This window comes from Gregarina niphandrodes (assembly GCF_000223845.1).
Source record: "Gregarina niphandrodes unplaced genomic scaffold scaffold00783, whole genome shotgun sequence".
NCBI classification, from domain to species: domain Eukaryota; phylum Apicomplexa; class Conoidasida; order Eugregarinorida; family Gregarinidae; genus Gregarina; species Gregarina niphandrodes.
The window spans coordinates 1-1,260 of NW_011646055.1; the positions used below are offsets into that span (position 1 = coordinate 1).

A 1,260-nucleotide genomic window follows, 5' to 3' on the forward strand; every position below is an offset into this window, starting at 1 on the left:
AATCAGGAACAGGGATAACTTCTTTTGCTGCGTCAACAAAGTCTTCGATTGTCGGAAAATTGTTGTCCACAACGAGGTTTGGAATAACCGTGGTATCAACGCTTGATCTTGTTTTTACTGGAATCGAAGTTACTTCATCACCAACTAGTCTTTCAAGTTGTCGTGCAGCTCGGTCTTCCACAGGTTTTTCCACATTTACCATTCCGAGATGTCGATCTACATACTCATCGGCCGTAGTGAAATCAACATCTCTGGTGAATATGTCGACCTGTTCCTGCGCTGTACCAGGGTTGTACACAATCTTGAAATCAAACTGTTGCAAAGCCATTGACCATCTGGCCAGATGCGGCTTGTCGATTTTCCACAACCACTGGAGTGGTTTGTGATCAGATCTCACAGTGAAAGTTCTACCAATCAGGTACGGCCTGAATGCAAGTATGAAATGTACTACCGCGAAACCTTCAAGCTCATAGATCGGCCAGTTTCTTTCGGCAGGAGTAAGACGACGAGACCCGAATCGAACTGGATGTAGGCAGTTATTCTCATCTAACTGTATAAGACAAGCACCAATCGCCGTGGTAGAAGCATCAGTATCCAGGACATATGGCCACGATGGATGTGGGTTAGCCAGGCCGGGACACTCGGATAACGCCTTTTGCAGCAGGTGAAATGCGGATATCCTTTCATCTGTCATTTTGAAAGTAACTTCTTTCTGCAATAGTTCATACAATGGTCCAGCGATATTCGCGAAATCCTTAATGAAATTTCGGAAGTATCCAACCATACCCAAGAAACGACGAATAGTAGTAGTATCGTGAGGTAGTTTAATTGCATTGATGGCTTTGATCGATTCTCTTGGTGGGGTCAGTCGTCCACCTTTGATATTGAATCCAAGGAACTCAATTTCATCAACTCCAAATTTACATTTAGTGGCATTGATATAGGCTCCTATTTCATGGAGTCGTTTCATCATTGCCTCAAAGTATTTCAGTAGGGTCGTTTCATCGTCTGCATGAATGACGATATCATCAACGTAGACTGCTACGCCTTCCAGGTCGATCACATGCAAATACAGCCATCTTGCCAAAGCGGATGTACCATTCAACAACCCGAAAGGCGCACCGAGCCATTCCATTTGGCCTAGTGGTGTCCAAAATGCTGTCTTGCACCTGTCGTCAGGATGTATTCTCATTTGATTGAATGAATTTTTGAGATCCATGACGATGAAGATTCGAGCATGACCCAACTGTCTAATGACCG

The 1,260-nt window shown here is 44.2% G+C and overlaps 1 protein-coding gene across 1 annotated transcript; it reads right to left on the reverse strand.

Moving 5' to 3' along the window:
- Positions 1–133: 133 nt before the first annotated feature.
- Positions 134–1,135, reverse strand: GNI_236900 (putative enzymatic polyprotein; the record flags this gene model as incomplete). Its single annotated transcript, XM_011136390.1, has 1 exon — positions 134–1,135. A coding segment is annotated over one exon (1,002 nt), but the record flags the coding sequence as incomplete, so codon positions are not given.
- Between the last annotated feature and the right edge of the window lie 125 nt (positions 1,136–1,260).